Source organism: Corylus avellana, chromosome ca11, assembly GCF_901000735.1.
Source record: "Corylus avellana chromosome ca11, CavTom2PMs-1.0".
In the NCBI taxonomy this organism is placed as follows: Eukaryota; Viridiplantae; Streptophyta; class Magnoliopsida; order Fagales; family Betulaceae; genus Corylus; species Corylus avellana.
Genome location: NC_081551.1, coordinates 21252779 through 21270531, shown reverse-complemented (window position 1 = coordinate 21270531; position 17753 = coordinate 21252779). Strand labels below are relative to the sequence as shown.

The window sequence follows — 17753 nt, the reverse complement described above, 5'->3', positions numbered from 1 at the left end:
GAAGAGCAAAAACCAAAAGTGTCATTTATTTGTTTGATGAAAGCCTGGCTATGATTATAATCAGATTGTTACATAGTGAAATCTACTTTCTCAAGAAAAGAATCCTTGATGAACAAAACCTAGAATGAGATAATGCATTTACCACAACTTTAACTGTAGAAGACGACAGAAGCAAATTATCCTCAAGGAATCAGAAACCGAAAGTTATGGAAAGAAGGAAATACCTCAGTACACAAGTAAGCCGGCCAGGAGAGAATGGAATAAAAAGCTGATTTTATTGGAAATATAAAATGTATGTACAAGAGGAATACAAGAGGCACTGTTCTCTCACTTGTGACAGCTACAGCCAGGATCCAGTGTTTGCTAAAGATATAATTGCTAGGACGTACTAACTTGTACCTTGAACAAAAATTTACAGTCGAAGTCACCAACTTAATACAGGAGCAAAATCCAAAACATCCGAAAGGTTCACTCGAAATCAACTTGTGCAGAGTCTACAAAAGAATTTATATAACCTAATTGTGATCCCGATAGCCAAATGACTATCCATAACGGGTCATTTCTTGACAACAGCGACTTTTTCTCGTGTGTCAATGGTATAATGAACAAGACTATACAAAGAAAGCAACTTCAAACCATCATGTTTAAGTCCGAAAGGTCATCCATTGGAATTTGAAGGCCCATGAAGTCATTATCTTGCAATGCATCATCATCAATGTTCAACCATGAACCCAGATCCTGGCCTTGTTCATCAAGATCATCAGGCACACCTAGTACATCCATTCCCGGTAGCTGTAGATGGGATAAATCAAGAGGCTCATGCTCATCCAATACATCCAAGCCATACTCATCTTTTCCCTTGACATTGCTACGTGTAGCAATTTCATTTGACTTTGATACAGAAGGCAATGCTGATTTGGGTTGCTCTGATATCTTGCCAACAAGGCCATTTACGGAAACAGATAGCTGAGTTGTCCTCTGCTTAGGTTTCGTTTTAGATTTTCTTTCCCCCTTAACATTGGATAAAGCGGGTCGACCAATTTTAGTAGTCCCATTTCTAGATAAGATCTCTCTGCTGTGTCCCTTTCCATCTCTGTCCCTCTCACTTCTCTTTCCTTTGGCACTACTTGATAGAGAACTACCAATGCCTGATGGGGCACTCGAAGTACCAATAGTGCCACCAACATCGTCAAGTAACAACTCCCTCTTCTTCACCCTGTTTGACCATGTATCTTCTCTACCACTACCAGTAGTTTGTTCAGACAAGTGATTTACAGGAGTAAGCACATCCATCGAATTAATATCCTGGTTGTCCAGATTCTGACTAAACTGTGAAGGGCTTTGCTGTGAACCCATGGAAGCTGCAAAGAAACGAAAAAACAACAATCCACAACTTAATCATGACTCATGACCACAAAACAAAAAGGACAAAAGAAATTTGCCAACTGTATAAACCCCACCAAGACCTTTTTCCAAGTGAACACATTGGAAATAAAAACACATTTTCAAAGATATACAGAGCATTAAGCAGAATGCCACTATTTTGCCCATAAGGCATCATAGGAAATACCAGAAAACCTACCTTCCAGAGAACGGATGGAGGCATATGGTTTGGTTGATTCACCCTCTGTGGTAGTATCAGCTTGTCGTGCACCATCAAGGTTGAAAGTCCCAGAAAGAAACATGTCCTTAAATAAGGGCTCGCTGAAGCAGCTCTTTCCTGTATCTTTAAATTTATGACATCGTTCTAATGTCCGTTTAACAAATGCTGAGGCAGCTTGCTTGGCAGATTTGTTACTGGAACCCTTCCCACTGGTTCCATGAGTACCCCAACAAGTCTATAAAACAACAACTGTATTAAATTCAATCTACCATGTTTCCAAATCAAACTTACAAAACAGAACTCCAGCAGCATTTAACAATATGATAGCCAAGGCATGATAGCCAATTTTTTTTTTTCAATATAATCTAGACACCCTCAACTAATATTAATTTTTTTAAAAAAGGCACCAAGAAATAGTAGGAAAATACATAACTAAACATGGGATGAATATACATATCAAATACACACAGAAACCAAAGAAGAGAGAGAGTACATTTCAAACACAAGTCATCCACCAGGGTCAGTATATTCGGATCAAAAGCTGCTGCTTCGAACTTACAAAACCAGATGATACACCATTTTTTATAACAACTTTTCAACTAAACATCCATTTGTATAATTCTCAAGATTTTATTATTTTTTATTTATCCAGTAGAGGTAAGTTTGTATCTAAAGAGAAACAAAAAAAGAAGGCTCTCTATAAAAACATGTGCTTAGAGACCTTAACTGCCAGCTTTTTTAACAGATTGGCCCGTGGCTTTCTCTTAATTTTTTTCATGAATACCACTCCTCAATTGAGTCAAAGCTAAAATTTAACAATGACAAACTACTAGCAATACTCTGCGATCCAGTAGGTCTTAGGCTCAAATCTTATTGAGAAGAACAAACAAAAGGTTCCAAAAAAAAAAAAAGACAGGAACAGATTTACATCCACTTATTAAGAGTAATAAATGGCACAAGCAGCACTACTAACAGTCAAGCTAGCAGCGTCTATGGGCAGGTATCCTCTCATTCTAGAAGGAGACCCATATTGCCTCCCAGGCCATAAACCATCCCAGGCTCGCCACAGATTGGCACATAAATCCAATTTTCTCCGACCTGCACAATCACCTCCTCTTCTTCAAAAGCTGGACTGCATCTAAAATTAGCAGAAGTGCTAATTCAAGAGCACATCAAGCAGCAAGATGGGCCACTTCCCACCAAATTATTGGAAGCTTTCCCACAAATTCCTTACCTGTATTATCCTTTAGAATTAAGAGTGGAAAGGATCTCCCCCTCCAGCCTGTTTCCTTTGTATTGCTCAAGAAAAAAAAATTGGCACAAGCAACACCCTCTAACCAAAACCAAGGGCCTTGGCCCATTTCAGTACACATGGTTTTCATATGGAACCAATAATAATTGTCAATGACAATCACACTTGAAGCAAATCTACAAGTAATGCAGGAAAACCATCATTAAATCTGATTTTGTTTTTAATTGCAAGCAATAGATTTGAGCCACAGTGTCCGCTTCATGATGGTTGTGTTTTACCATTAGGCCAAGACAATTGTCTATTATAAACAGCACAGTTTAGAAGTTCCTTGACACCTAAAATATATTACTTTTCCATTTTTTTTTTCTTTCTTAATGAATTTTTCCCCTTCCTCCATCTTAACGCTAAAGATTCTCATCTTCAAAAATGGAAGGGTAGTCAACAATATCTTTCCCTCTAAAAAGGAAAAATGGAAACTGATAAGATCATCCTTACTAGGTAAATTTTAGGAAACTTTCCAATAGTTGATATTACTCCAGGAAATGCAGTACTATGGTACTTAATAAACCTGGATCGAAAGGCTTGAGATGCTCTCTTCTATTCTTTCTTCTTTTCTTCTACTATTTGCTTCTTTCTTCTGTATAGTCCAACCTTACACCTACTTAATCCAGCTCTATGCAAAATAGGTGCTTTGCATAGGGTCTAGTTCCTTTAGCACTGGAATGGCAATGGCATGAGTTGGTTGTATCAAGAGAAGTTGCATGCAAGCCGTTGACTGAGAGGTGTCAGAATTTGACTCATTGGAATTCACTTAGCTTGCTCTTCATTCTATTATATAAAAAGTAGTCCTGCTCAAACTGGACTGGGATCAACCAGTAGTACATCCCACTCTTGCTCAGCGAAGGAAAACCCTTACACCTACTTTCACCCCAAATCCCTAATATCCCATCTCTAACCAAACGCCTGCTTCGAGCCCACCCTAAGTAGTTAAAGGAAGCTTTATTTTTCGTTTTAAGGGGCTGCCAAAATTAATTTTTCATTGTAGTTTTTTTCTTCTTTTCACAAAACATCATTCTAGCTCTTGGTTATGCCCAGGCAAAGTTGTTACATCAAGATTTGCATGCAAACAAAGACGACGGGAGTGATACTAAATTGAAGACAAAAGAAGGGGATGAACATTACGAAGATTACCATATACTTTTCACAGGCCATTCCAACAAGTTTGTCAAGGGCACGTTGTTCAAACTCCCTACACAAGAATACATGTTTTTGTTTACACTTGATGAACAAAAACTTCAGTGAAAGAAAGAATTTATCACAACAGAAGAATATAATTATTACTTTTCTTGGAGATCTTTCATGGCTGAGGCAGACTTCAACAGTCTATCTAGAAAGCCTTTCTTCTTGGAAACCTAATGCATCAACAAACATATTCATATGATTACTATCTTAAGAATATAATTTAGCTCAGTGCAAGAAGGAAAGTCCAGTTATAAACGAAGTCATGATACATGAAAAATGAATATTTTTTTCCCCTATCCAACTTCAAATCTTTTTTTTCATATGATCACTATCTTAAGAATAGAGTTTAGCTCAGTGCAAGAAGAAAAGTTCAGTTATAAACATCGTCATGACACATGAAAAATGAATATTCTTTTTTCATATCCAACTCCAAAGATTTTCTTTTCAATTTTTTTTTTTTACTGATAAGTACATTTCCAACTCTAAATCCTGTTCAACTAAAATAGGTATAGGCATATTTCCATTACATAAGAATATTAAATGCTAACCATAAGAGGATTGGAAGTTGAAAATGAACACAATAAAGAAAAGAGATACTCAATTTGATGTAAGGGCTTTTGTAATAGTATCAAGTACCTGTCCTTGGTACTTCTCCTCTAATCTACTGATTTCGTCACTGATTCCTTCATCCTCCATCTGTGCCATGTCAGGCTGAATAACAAACCACATGCAATAAACATTATACATAAACAGACCTTAACAACAAAGCTAAAAAAGCATGACATAAAGCATTCCAGCATCTCAAGAAAAAAGGCCTATGCACTTTTTTATGAATTGATATTACCTATCAAAGAAAAAAGAAAAAGAGAAAACCCCATAATCTTCACATTATCAACCCCCAACCCCCCCAAAAAAAACAGAAAGGGTAGAAGTTTCAAGGAGAGAGCGTTTTAATGATGATATCACGTGGAAACCAAACATTTGGAAAAAAAAAAAAAAAGGAGCTGATAAATAAAAATGTCTACATAACTACTGACGTCAGATGTTCAACAGAACAGAGACCATAGCATATTAAAAAAAAATGTAAAGTTAGTGCGAAAGTTCTTGTAGACGTAAACTTACCACAGGTTCTGGAAAAATACCAACACTTCGAACTTCCAGGAGAAGTTTTTCATTTATCTGCATATTATCATACTGAAATTCTGAACATGCCATGTTAGGCATCAATGGTTGGTCCGAATGTAAGCCATTTGGAGAAAGACCAAAGCTTGAGTTCATCCCTGTGCTTAGGATGTCCACTAAATTGCTTTCAGGTTCATCATGCTCTGCCTTCCCAGTTATCCTATAACCATTAAAAGCAGTAGGCCCAGCAAACTGAAAGCTAACCAGTGACTGGTGATTCAAACTATTTGGTTCCAACTCTCCATCCAGCTCAAATTCAGTTCCATAGTCATTATATTTGAGGTCTGCATTTCCATTACTACAATCCTCTTCTGATATTAAAGCTGCTATGAGTCTCTGACATAAGGGAATCAGACTATGATCCCCTGTGCCCGGTACTAACTGTTCTGCAAGTAGTTCGATGCTTGTTGTTTCAGTAGCAAGCCCCATCTCTTTTTCTTGTTCAATCAACCCAAATCCATTAGGAACAGTATTGCAACCAACAACATTAGAATGAACTAGGGTTGGCGTAGGGGCAATGGAATCAAGATTTCCCTACCGATAAAACAAAAAAGAAAAAGAAAAGAAAATTAGAATAGGTCAAAAACATGATAGGATTTTGCCTAAGAAAACAGTGGTACTCCTCAGTCTTGAACTCTATACATCAAAAAAATCATAATTTAATTTCCACTGATAAGAAACCATGAAATTCATTGAAAAAGCAAGTATGTTACTCCAACCCACATCCACAATAGAAATTTTTTCAAAAAATGGTACTTAAGTGACAAAGGAATATCATACTGGCTGAAAAGGTGACACTTAAACATGTGGCTATTATGCTTCAAATTCCAAACATTGGGACCAACATCCTAAGAATGGGCACTGTCAGGCTTAATACAACCTTGATGCAGTGATACAACTTCAAACGATGAAACAAAGAAGCAAGAAATAGATAGATAAAAAAGGAGATAAAAAGTCAAAAATAAGCAAAATATAAAGAGCTCCAACTCAATAGAAAACGATTTAAACATCTTTTTTTAAATTCTATTTGAATTTCCTATCATCAACGAAAATTGTATCCACAGCACAATCCTATGATCATATAAAAAGATCTAAGGGTAGATATTTCATCTACCAAAATCAACCACAATGTAAGAATTACTTTATAATATATTTTTTTGGTAAGTATCAAATTGCACGATTTACTAAAGTGAGTTACATAGGACAGCCTTTCTATCAGTCAGTTTATAGTTTCCTTAGTAGAAATAGGTGGTGGGTTATAGTTTTAGAGAAAACTGGGTGCTGGAAATTTTCTGGCATTAACAAATTAGAGATTTTAAGGTATGTTTGGAATGGATAGTTGCGGTCAAAAGGTTGAGAACAAATCGAGGGTTGAGGGTTTCAAAGGTATGGCAGAATGGACATGGATTGGGGTTGAAAAGGAAGAAAATGGAGAAGAATATTGAATCCAGGGGAATGAACAGTGCATGTGAATAGTAATGTGAACATAACCAAGGAAAAGAGAAGAGAAGAAAGAGTCTAGACATACAAGTCTTCCATAAACCAAAGTACTCAATTTCTATTATTCAATTCTCGCTTACTTGAGCACGATGACACACCAATATAGACTCTAGATCTTAACTTCTTCTAATGGGACCAGAACTCCACTTCTTTTTGTTAAGTAATGTATATACAATCAAAGAGTAGAGGGTCGCAACCAGGGAGTACACAAGAAAACCACTAAATTATAGAGACAGGAAAATTTAATTCTAAAAACTCCGAAAAATTAGAAACAGTCACACTACCACTCTCCATAAATACAAAGTTTGTAGCATCATCCTCTTCATTTCTAACAATCCATTCTCACAATCGTCAAAGTTCCTTGCGTTCCACTCTCTCCAAAGACACCACATCAAACACAAAGAAGCCAGCCCCCATATGTTCAAAGCATTACGGTTGCCCAACTGCCCCCTCCAACTTCCCAACAAATCCCTCACCCTGCGAGACATAACCCAAGCAACACCAAACAACTAGAGAAGTGCACTCCACAACTCTGTAGCAACCTCACAATGAAGGAGTAAATGATCTATTGACTCTCCACCTTTCTTACATATACAGCACCACTCCGTCACAATAATATTCCTCTTTCGTAAATTATCCAAGTTAATATTTGTCCTAAAGTCGCCATCCACACAAAGAACGCCACTTGCGACGGACTAGAACTCTACTTCGACTAGTAAACAAACTCCAAATAAGTATCCATCAAGTCAAGGGGATCGCTTCCTTAGTATTTCAATTTGTTAACATATGAGATCATGCTGCCAACTTATCGATACCACATTTTTAACACAATAATGATCGCAACATCAGTCTGTGAGACAAGATTAATATATCTCATGTAGTCTTTAGAACTAGAAAAGGTGGGCCATTACTTGTTGCTTTAAGAAAGCAATGTCTGCATCAGATATATAACCAAAAAACAGCTCCATCTGCCTCCAAAAAGAGCTGGAAAGGGCACGAGCTGCAGTGACAAACAAATCAATTAACCCAAAAACTACAAGTATTTTAGCAGTAAGATGGATTCAAAATTCAGTGAGAACATTACCATGATTAATAACAGCATTTGCAGCAGCCAATAGCTCCTCATGTCCATCATCTGACCCAACTAAACAAGACAAACCAAAATTGATTAGCATAGGAAAAAGTAACCATAGAAAATCAAGGGTTCATAAATATTTTCTAAGAAGTTTGTAGTTCAACTACCGAGAAAATCTGCTGCTGCATTTATCGCTGTATGCTTTTGACGTGGATAGGCTTTACGGTCAGAAAGTTTCCTAGTTGGTGGACGACCTGCCTTGCTGAGTAAAAGATTTCATAAAACTATTAGATTTTAATCCATGTGGCCCGGGACTACAAAATGGGATATAAATTTGTTAGACAACCAGCAAAATGCATGTAGGACAAAAATGTTTGACCTTTCAGTCTTATCAAAACCAAGTCTTGCACTTCTGAGCTGTTTTGCTGTTCCCACATTGCCAAGCTTCTCAACTGTCATTGGCATGAGAGATCTTGTGGAAGTAAAACCTCGCCCAGTCCTCCCTTGCCTCCGAACACCATCTCCAAGCTCTTCCCCAGCAACTGGCTTATTCTTTCTTGATGGTAGGACCAGAGAGGACACTTTTGTTACATTCTGTCCAGCTTTCTCATCTATCTCATCAGATTTTCTGCACTTATCTCTGGATTTAGTTTCCACAGCCCCTGACTCCTCGCTTTCAGATAAGGTGGCTGAAGACAACGGATCACTTTTTAATTTCACTTGCTGAGGAGAACTTCCAGGCATGCGTTTGGCAAATCCCAACCCAATGTCATTACCAGTAACATCAGACCCAGTATCCAGATTAGGAGTTTCATCATTACTCGAAACAATAGGAACACGATTTGTTCGTCTTGCAGTACGGGAGGTCTTCTGTTGGCTAGCCCAGTGAACAACAGGCGGGGATGAAGACCGTGTTGATGTCATGCGTTTGCGATTATTGACTCCAACAGCAGCAGGGGGCTTGTTTGTACAATTAGAAATCTCCCAATCATTCTGAACATTTGCTCTATGGACAACAGGGGACAACTTGGGTGCAACGCCTGAACCTGATCTCGGAGCCCGGACAGATGCATTCATTTTCGTGTTTGAGGTAGGACTAGCAGAATTAAAATCATCCCGAACATTTGTCCTGAGCGCCGCAAAAAATAAAGAGAATGTAAATAAATATACGATTTTATCATTAAGAAAACAAAAACAAAAGGAATCAGAGTAAAAGGAGCTTTCATTAGTAAACTGAAGGCTAACATAATAGAAAAAGGAAAGCAATTATAATATTGTTAAGTGGATGAAATTACTAAAAACAAACTTGAAAATTAAGGATGCTGTACATACTTATTGACGGTTCTAACATTCACCCTTTCCTTATCTGATCCAATAGGACGATCTCTCCTATCATTTGTAAGGGAATTATTCTCGGGGTCAGTCCTAGGGATGGAGGAACGCATGCCCAAGCCAGTCTGTTGCGAGATACCATCTGATTTTCCAACTCCAACAGCTCCATTAAGGACTCCTGGCCTATATAGAGATACATATCAATATCACCTCTTAGATGACAAACTACAAATGATAATTGTCAAAACACAAATTAATTCAAGTTTGTTTCACAAAGGTTAGAGCCAAATGTTCAAAGGAACAACACTTGAAGCAGAGACCCTAATATCTAAATTTCCCCTACACTTAATTTTGTCTTCATTTAAGGCAAACCTTTTTCCCTCTATACCATTAGGCGAAAGCCTTGAGGAAAGAACAATTTCATTCTTCACAATTCAAATTATGTGTTGAATTCTATTCCCAGAATGTTAACCAATCACCATTGCTTCCAAAGAGCCACAACATCTAAACAGAGATTTACTAGGACAATGCTTTAACAATATGGCATAATAGACCAAGTCAGTTTCTGATTTGAAAAATAAAAAAGGAATACTTTAAGTTTAAGAAATTGTAAATATATTTTCCTGCACTTCAGTAAATTTGAAGTGTCATATGAACCACGGCTACATCCTAAGGCAATAGTTCAGGCACCTCAAGCATTGAGGTGTAACCATAGGTAATTTAATCATTAATATCAAGCATTGAGGTGCTTTCCTTGACCTCGAGGGTAGCCTATATAAGGATAATACAGCATTATATGAAGACACATACAGAAAACGTAATAAATGAATTGAATGTAAAAGAATGGACAAAAGTTCACCATATATGTGTGTCATTACTTCCCCTATTCTACCCCCTTGTCTTCTTAATCAATTACTACTATCAAAAATATGCTAATTGATATTTTTTTACTAGTCTTATTGTAAAAAAGTATAAGAATAATATACTTTTCAATAACAACCTCAGAAGCATAAAATAGAAGCTCTAACCCTTTTGAAAGTCTAGATTTCCTAATAAGAATAAGAATAATATATAAGGGGGGAAAGGCAAAAAGGAAAAATATTATTTTGATAAGTAAAAGAAATAAAGATCGTAGAAAAGAAATAAATAATGAAATTGCAGTATAAAGAACATCGTCTTCATTATCAATCCTATCTAGCACCACAATATTCTCACAGAAGCCTTGAACATATTGTCATGAGTTCTTCAACTATGACCAGTTCTGGAGTTTTAATATTAGTCAGTAAAGGCTCATAATGATTATAAAGGCCAACTGTGCCCTACAGAGGGCTATGTTCCAATGTTTCTTCCTAGGAAAAAAATAAATAAATCCTACAACAAAATGGCAACTAAACATACCAGCACTGCCAAGTGGATGCATTTAATAGATGCTATTGTGCTAAGGGTTCAAATAGACACTATGGATAAATGCATGAATAGACGTAAGAAGTCATACCTGAAACCATGGGATTCATTACTTAATCTTGACCGGGCATCAGCGACAGGCCTTTGCTGTATTCCCTGTTTAGGTTCCCGGTAGCCATCAATTGGTTTATTTGACAATGTACTTGGAGAAACATCTGGCTTTATCCCAGAGCGCTTCTTCTTCATTTTTGACTTCTCCCAACCATCAACACCAATAGGTAATGTTCGATCCTCAGCCTGAACTGCACCACCATTTGCAATCCTTAGCATTTCCCTCTCCCTATCTACAACCCCAGATGGCCTGACAAGAGCATTACTCCGCACATCCATCTAGATTTAAAAGAATACAGACAATGTGCATGTTAGACATAAAGTTGGGTACACCAAATATACATTTTTAAAGCAAAAAAGTCCATTAGAACAACAAATATATAATATAACAACAATAGGAACAGTATAGCCTAATAGGTGCACATATAAATTCGTGCAATCACATGTACATATAAACTCTAGAACTACAAAGTAAATAAGACACCTGATAAAACCAAACTAAATAAAATTATATAAAGAACAATAAGTATCATATGCTCTCACCTAATCTGGAAAATAACAAAAAGAAATCAAACTAAGTGATAATCGTAAAAGGAAAAATTAACTGAAAGAGAGCTTCCATGTACAAAAGAATCATATCCGCACCGATAACCATATTGCCATCTTGCCATCTGGTGCTTGTCAAAAAGCAAAAAGCCAAACACACACACACATACACAGAGAGAGAGAGAGAGAGAACAGGAAGCACAATGAACAAATAAAATAGTTTTTGCAAGTTAATTAAATGAGATATTCATCCCAAGTTACATACTCTCACATCCACCAAAGAAGTTCGAGTGCGCTTGTTTGGGACAGCATTTTTAGTCCGTTCTTCTGGTTTTTGCTGCTCAAGTTCAAAACCACTGGTGACGGTGTGACTCTGAATTCCGATTTTACCTACATTTGGCCCTTGGACTGACCGATCACTTGACAACACACCAGACCGGTCACTAGAAAAACTTTCTGATCGAGATCTCTTCTTTGACAGTATGCTTGGGAAGCATTTGTTGAAGACACATAAGGATTCATCGAAAATTTTCACCCGTGCCCTGCTAAATATTACAGTGTTATAACTAGTTACAACTTCAATCTAAAATGCAAAGTATATGAAGAACTACCTCGCCTTAACATGGCTTTCATGAAGACAAGCCTTTACTCGTTTGATTTCCTCTGGTAACGGAGATGGTAGCTGCTTGCCTTTTGAAGAACTGGATGGAGAATCATCTGGTGAAACGCCTAGTAAACCACCCACGTAACGTTTAAATTCCACTTGACGACTGGACTTATGCTCTGTAACCAGTGTCTTCGGATCAAAACGCAAGCATTGGAAGAAGTTCACTACATCTCCTTGTGTTACTGCAGAACTGCTTCTCAACATGTTCGGGAGAGAAGATAGAATTGGATTCTCCATGCTCTCACGAAAGCTACCTGATCTGTCCAATGGACCAGCAATGTGGGATCCACGCTGCCCACTGGTGTACAATGGTCTATCTGGACTACCAGAAGGCATATCAAATTTGCTAGATGTTGCCATTGCATTAGTTTCCACTCATCCTCTGTGTCACAAACCCAGAAAACATAGTGGTGCATGACAAAGTTGTAGTACTATAGCACATAAAGGCGAAATTAATGCAAATATTTACAATGACCGCCTGATCCAGAGAATGCTCCTGCAATGGTGAAAACAAATCCACATCCAAATTACATGACATGTAGGGGGTTCACATCTTAAGTTCCTCAATGATAAAGATATAACTTGAAACAAGTAGATTTGAGGTTCAAATGAACCACCAAATGTTCATTGCAGAAAATGTTTGAGCATGCACTGTGTGAGCCCAAGTAAAAAATTAGAAAAAAAAAATGTCTTTGTGAATAAGAGCAATAACAAAAAGCATAGAGCTCCTAAAATCTATGATATCACCCAGTTTCACACCTTCATGATCCAAAACAGAAGGGACTACAATATCCTCCACAGATATCTGGATTCTGTTTTTTTTTCCTATAGATTATAGAATTTGTCAAATTTTTAAAGTGGATGGATGGGAAATCCGAAAAGTAAATAAATAAATAAATAAAACCAATAAATAAAAATAAATAAAGGAACACAGGAGCGTGCCGACACACACACACAACAAATAAAGAGATTGCTAATGGACTCCCAAAAAATAAATAAATAAAACCAGCACTCGTCTTCTTAGCATTCAGCTGATTGCCAGAAAAGGGTACTTCCGTACTTTCATAAACAAAGAAGGTTCAAATTAAGCAAATCCTTGAAACTGCTATGTATTACTTCGTTTTCAGTTGGTGTACCTCTAGCCTCTAACAAATTCATCTCTTCTAAATTTTCTTGTACTGCCACTTTTTCATCTAGATGCACTCTTTGCTATGCACTTTTTTTAAGAGTATATAACTTGTTATCCATGCATTGCAAATCAACTCAAAATTGACTCATAATCTAAGCGATTTCATAGTCTTTGCAAACTTGTTTGAAGATTTTGTCAATCAAAGTAAGTTAACATATTCAAAAAACTAACAAGCTTATTATTAAATACCATGCTATCAAGCTCCTAAAATTTGTCTTGTCACTGAGTAGGAACAAGCAAAAAAGTGCCACAAAACTAATATCCCAGAAAACTTAAGCAACTACCTCCTCGTAAAATTATCTTTGCAGCGATTCTCTATAATGCAAACCTGTTGTCATCAATATTAAATTTGTTACAACTAGTGTAAAATATTACTGAGTTCAGACATGGCGACTTACATGCTGCATTGATAACAAAAGAAATCAGAACCCGGACTCCAATCTTGAACTGTTTTATAATGAGATATAGCAAATTTACAATCCCCACACCCCCACCCCCTTGGTCAAGGAGAGCATAAATAGATCAAGAATAACAAACCATTGTGCATTTGATTAATGTTAGTCATATAATAGAATTCAGCTATGGCTCACCCTCTTAGCCCTTAATCTCAGCTCCTTAAATATAATTGGCAATTAACTAAGTTCAAAAACACCAAAATGACCGGAACCAAAATTACAATTGCCTGCACCCAACCAATGGCTGCAATTGTACTACCGCAATTGACATGGCGGGTCATACCATTAATTTTGAAAGCTACCTTGCAACATCAGTTGGCACATACTTTCTCTAAAAAACAGTCGGTATGAGTAGCAATTTTGTTAATGATCTTTCCTCATTTGAAAAACAAGTTCACTTCCTAAGTTATCATTCACCATTCAAATCACGCCCAATGAGGGCACAAGAAAATTTTCCTACATTTTCTCTATCTGTGATTGTTTAAATTCCTCCGTTTCCTAAAATCATTCTAATATAGTTTCAAAATAAAATTAAATACTCTTGAAGTTTTAAACCACTGTCTTCTTTTCAAATTTTCGATATTTCTTTCTCAATCTGAGTTCATTTAAAAAAAAAATCGGAAACCAAAAAAGGAAACCCTAGGAATTAAATCAACAGGAAACCCCAGAAATCGAACCAAAAAAATCTGCCTTCAATTACCCAACAAGAAAAATTAGAAAAAAAAAATGAAACCCTAGAAGTTAAATCAGCACATATTAAAATACACATAAATTTGTATACCTTTTCAATTGGGGTATCAGTGTCGATGCTTTTTCTCGCGTGCGACGACTCTGAGATTTGGAGATTCAATAACTGGTTCCGAATTGGGTATTTTGGGGTTAGTACGAGTTGGAGCTCGAAATCGAAGGTTCGTACAAAGCCATGGAGGACGAAGCACCCTGTGTTTTGATCGGCAACGAAATTGGCTATACCGAAGTTACCGTTATGCCCATGCTTTGTTTTGATGAGGATTTAAGAGTGGGTTTTGGAGTGGGGGCATAAATGGAAGTGAAAAGTTGAGCCGGCTCGATCAGCTTAGAGTTTGTATGTGATATTGTGATTATAACTATTTTGATTATATGACTACGAAGACCATCAGACGATGTTTGCCGATGTGAGAGGTAAAAATCATAGTCTGATTTTTTTTTTTTTTTTTTTTTTTTGTCATGAGATAAATATTTCATTTAAAATACAAAATATACAAATAAGGGATGGAGAGCCCAAAAATTATCCAAAAATAGTCAATATAATGTCAAAAAAATTTTAAAAAACACAAACAAATTGGAAATGAGTCAAACAATGGCCCATTGACTAAGAAAGTTGCTGGTTTGCTAATGCTTTTTAAAATGTTTTTTTTTTTTTTTTTTTTTTTGATATGATGTAATATAAATGTACAAATAATTTTGTGTTGAGTTATTTGAAGTAGTCTTAAAAAGCACTAGCAAACGAGTCTAAACAGTCCAAAGGTTGACTTGCTTGAAATGACATTTACATACTTACAACGACGGTAAAAAATCTTAGTTATCCTAGCGAAAAATATTACACTGAAATCAACTAACTTAAAATCACTGAAGAGAAAATCCACTACAATAGGCGTTCAACAATTAATGTACAGGAAAAATCAATTCTTGTTGTTTGAATTTTTTGTAATAAGCAATGCATGTTGTGTTGTCTATTACCAAGACTAATTAGTTACATAAAAATGTAGGGTGAGATTTATTAATCCTCTAGATTTTAAAATTTTGATTGTTAAGTTGATTTTTTTTTTTTTTATCATAATTCAAGTATAGTTTGAGAATTATATAGGAAATATAAAAAATTATTATCAATGTAAACAAGTACATTCAATTTTATTGAAAAAAATCTACATAAAGTTAAGAGTAATGCTGCACATAATTAATAATAGTTGGTATAGCTATATATAAAATTATCTTAATCAGTTTTCCTATTATACAATATACAGTCAAAATCGTGTACAATTATGCTTATTATGAGTATATACTTTCAATAATCATTGACTTTGAAAACATTCCAACAAGCTCTGAAAACGAAGTCATAAAAGCAGAAAAATGGAAAGTGATGGCTTGGTTGTGATTGTAGAAACAAGGAAATTGATGTGGTTTCATTAGTATATGCACACAAAAAATGGCTTTGATGATAGCAACGGACTTCCATGGTTGTTATGGTGCTAAATTAACCTTTTTAATCTAAATTGATTAGGTTTATGGATTGGCCATAGTCATATTTATATAAATGTTTCATGTTGTACTTATGGAAATAGTAATTAAGATATTGGTTTGAAATCTGCTCGGCAAATTTCACACTGAGGAGGACTTGAAATCGCTAAGAATACTGGCTTAGAAGCCCGTCGGGGTGAGCCAGCAAGGGATACCTATGATATTTAAGTCAATTGAAAACTTTTCAAAATGAAAAACCCTTCTTCCTTGAGAGGAATCAGTTATGGAATTAATGTGTTTGTTTTGAATGAATGAATAGAGTGTGTACCTCTTATTTCCTCTGGTAGAAGGTCATTTCTATTTTGTACTACTCTGATATGTTGTCTTCCGACTGAATTACACATGCAAGGCCACCGGCTTTGATAAAAGGTGTCCCCAATAACCCTTCTTTGTCACAAGTTAGGTGGAATTAAATGCCAACTATCCTTGTGACAGGATGATCGTGGTGCTCTCATACCATCTTTGGCATGGATTCTCAAAGAAAGTTGCTAACACATTGAGGTTTGAACCATTTTAAGTAACTGGAGTGCTTGGACACTTTGCATTATAAAATGATTCTTTTGCAACTGCCCAAATAACGTTGTTAGACCAATCTGAGCCTAGGCCGGTCAATACCCAAAATGGGCTACCTGACTCAGACCAAGGGAGATAACATATAGACATTTTAGGCATAAATGAAAAGGATAGTAAGATTTAAAAGTAATGTGATAACAATAACATAAAAAAACAAGTACAACTTAATTAGGTCATTGGAGCTAGTCTTTTGATTGTCAATTATAAAACATTTCCACAAGTGCAAAACCATAATAACTCTCAACAAAAAGATAACAAGACATTGTCCATGCATTAGAAAATGCCTAAAGTAAGTGAAATCATGGAATAAAATAGCTTTCTTAAGCCCGTTAGACGGAATATGATTCTTTCTATTTAAAGTGAAATATAGATAAATCATTTTATAGTTTAGATTGGATTTCACATATATAATAGTATATATGTTGCCACATATTGAATATGTTATCCTGTTATTTAAAATTTTTAAATGACATGGTACCATATACACGGTTAGATGTAATAAAACAAATTTTAGATCGTGAAATAAAATGAAGAGTATCACGATTGTTGTCATTGGTTCTTGTAATAATGATCGGTGTATGTTGTTTCTTACAAAAAAGCCCATATATTTTAATACTTTTGATTCAAAAAAACTAGTATTAACTTTTAGAATTTCGCACAAGATTTCAAATAATATATGATGCATTGTGTACTTTCCTATGAAATTGAAAATATTTATTTATATTTTTAGCAATTTGAATGAGACATAGATTTGTTGTATTTTGGGATCCCTCCTCCTTCCTTTGCCCTCTTTTAGCAAAGGTATGTGAGAGAGGCCCCCTTCCCTCGCAAAGGCTCCCCTATTTGGATAAGGAAGACCCTCTCACTATTCTTTTGATATTAGCCTTACTCCCTCTTCTTAGGATAGATAATAAAAGATATACCGACTTCTTTGGATGGGATCAAGTCTTTAGAGCCCCAAATCAAATTTGGGCTAGCTTAGGCTCCCACTATTTCATCTTGAAATCCTATATAAAATAGGATCCTCTCAATTTTATTTGAAATGAACAATATTCATATCACGATCAGGATTTAAAGTTGATGCATCTAACAGTGTATATGACACCTTGTAATTTTTTTTTTTTTTTTTAAAAAAAAAAGAAGTGCCAACATGACATCATGTACACCCAAGGGCGGAACTAGAACGTTTTGTTTCGGGGGGCAAAATTTTTTTAAAATATTATTGAGGTGACAAAAGTTAATTTTTTAAAGGTATATTTAAAAAAAAAATTAAAAAAATGGGGACCACCTATGGAAACCACCCCAAGGTGAGATAACCGCGATTTAACAAACTTTAAATACCATT

General features: G+C 35.8%; 1 protein-coding gene across 2 annotated transcripts; it reads right to left on the bottom strand.

Annotated features, from left to right (window-relative positions):
• Positions 1-256: 256 nt before the first annotated feature.
• Positions 257-14533, bottom strand: LOC132165276 (uncharacterized). Of its 2 annotated transcripts, none has more exons than XM_059575769.1 (15): positions 14340-14533; positions 11859-12410; positions 11513-11792; positions 10682-10980; positions 9187-9369; positions 8234-8983; positions 8022-8116; positions 7864-7923; positions 7691-7779; positions 5220-5813; positions 4734-4808; positions 4197-4267; positions 4047-4104; positions 1583-1838; positions 257-1361 (listed from the first exon to the last, which is right to left on the bottom strand). In XM_059575769.1, the coding sequence occupies exons 2-15, from the start codon at positions 12272-12274 to the stop codon at positions 631-633; spliced, it is 3957 nt and encodes a 1318-aa protein (XP_059431752.1). In that variant the 5' UTR covers positions 12275-12410; positions 14340-14533; the 3' UTR covers positions 257-630. The 2 variants fall into 2 exon arrangements, with proteins under 2 accessions (XP_059431752.1, XP_059431753.1); XM_059575770.1 differs by having other exon boundaries at positions 11513-11789.
• Positions 14534-17753: the final 3220 nt, after the last annotated feature.

Coding starts and splice junctions, on each gene's coding strand:
- LOC132165276 (XM_059575769.1), bottom strand. CDS start 12,274: ATGGCAACATCTAGCAAATTTGATATGCCTTCTGGTAGTCCAGATAGA. Junction 4,809..5,219: donor GTATTTTTCCAGAACCTGTG/GTAAGTTTACGT, acceptor TTTGTTATTCAG/CCTGACATGGCACAGATGGA. Junction 1,839..4,046: donor TGGCCTGTGAAAAGTATATG/GTAATCTTCGTA, acceptor GTTGTTTTATAG/ACTTGTTGGGGTACTCATGG.